The sequence below is a fragment of the Primulina huaijiensis genome, unplaced genomic scaffold (assembly GCF_012295235.1).
Source record: "Primulina huaijiensis isolate GDHJ02 unplaced genomic scaffold, ASM1229523v2 scaffold205634, whole genome shotgun sequence".
NCBI lineage: Eukaryota > Viridiplantae > Streptophyta > Magnoliopsida > Lamiales > Gesneriaceae > Primulina > Primulina huaijiensis.
In genome coordinates, this window is record NW_027354147.1 from 1 (window position 1) to 1,327 (window position 1,327).

The window sequence follows — 1,327 nt, forward strand, 5'->3', positions numbered from 1 at the left end:
CTTGCGTGATATTTGACATGTTAGTATTATATTAACGTTACATTGATGACAAGTTGTGTTTGACAGCATGAATGATCAAATTTACAACTTTTCCAAGAAAACTATAAGATGTGCGACAATTATAAATATATAATCACAAATTTCCAATAGGATTTTAATATTTTATGGTAATCTTTAACTAATGAGAGAATGATGGTAAAGACCAGAGTTAAGTTTATATAGGATCTATGAGCATCATGCATGCACCATAGATATATAATGATATTAGTCTAGGATTCAACTATAAAGAATAGTATTGGGCTGATCTGATTTGGATCTTTTAAAATACACAGCACGGTGTTATGTATCGTAGAATCGTTGGATCATGTGAACTTCACATGAGGTCTACTTAATCGAACAGTAATATCGTACACGGCACCATGTCCAAACGCCAATTTCACCATATTTATTTTGCAATTAATGGAACAACCAACTTTGAGATATACATAATCTGATGGGCTAAATTACAAAAAGAGTATTAATTACAATGTAATCCCATGTAAAAAGTAAAACTACTCCCCAGTGTTTTCTGGATCTTATATAAACCAAAGAAAGACAACCTCTGCAGCAGCAATGGCATATTACAACGGAAACCTTGCATTTCTCCTCCTTATTACAATGCTTTTCTGCGTGACGGCGACTGAAGATGAAAGTGCCGAATGCAGTAAGATCAATTCGGTTGAGGAAATATGCACTTTGACTATGTTTCCCAATTCTTGTTACAACTCCCTTGTCATGAATCTTGCTCCAAACGTAACCACTCAGCCTGAGATAATCTACATGAAATCTGTTCAAGTAACCATGGCTGAAGTTTCAAGAACGACCCGCGATTTTTCCGAGAACGGAACGCTTCAAAAACTCGTAGTCAGGAAAAGTAAAGACAAGGAACCAGCCCTTTCTGCAATGGGGATTTGTAGGGAACTTCTTTCTCTTGCCATGGACAACGTTAACAAATCTTCGTCCTCGAACGATGGTTCCTCTTTGGAGAAGATCAGTTATGAAAACATAAGAAGTTGGCTAAGCGCAGCCGCAACTGATCTTCAGACATGTGAGGATGGGTTTGAGGATTTGTCCAAGGAGGTGAGAAATATTGCTGCCGTAAAACTGAAGAATTCGACCGAGTATACGAGCAACACTCTTGCCATTGCGACTGAGATTGGGAAATGCGAAAAAGCAACCAGGGAACATCTGCAAACGGCTAATTCGAATGCAAGAAAATAGCCTGGTCGATCGTTTAGAGTTGGTGTAGGGATCGGAATCAAGGTTTAGTTTGGCTTGAAGATAATAT

The 1,327-nt window shown here is 37.9% G+C and overlaps 1 protein-coding gene across 1 annotated transcript; it reads left to right on the plus strand.

The window, feature by feature from the left end:
- Positions 1-612: 612 nt before the first annotated feature.
- On the plus strand, positions 613-1,260 carry LOC140966365 (putative pectinesterase/pectinesterase inhibitor 24). Its single transcript, XM_073426669.1, has one exon. It carries the CDS (start codon positions 613-615, stop codon positions 1,258-1,260), a length of 648 nt encoding a protein of 215 aa, XP_073282770.1.
- Positions 1,261-1,327: the final 67 nt, after the last annotated feature.

Excerpts from the sequence above, each read along its gene's own strand:
- LOC140966365 (XM_073426669.1), top strand. The coding sequence starts at position 613 with ATGGCATATTACAACGGAAACCTTGCATTTCTCCTCCTTATTACAATG.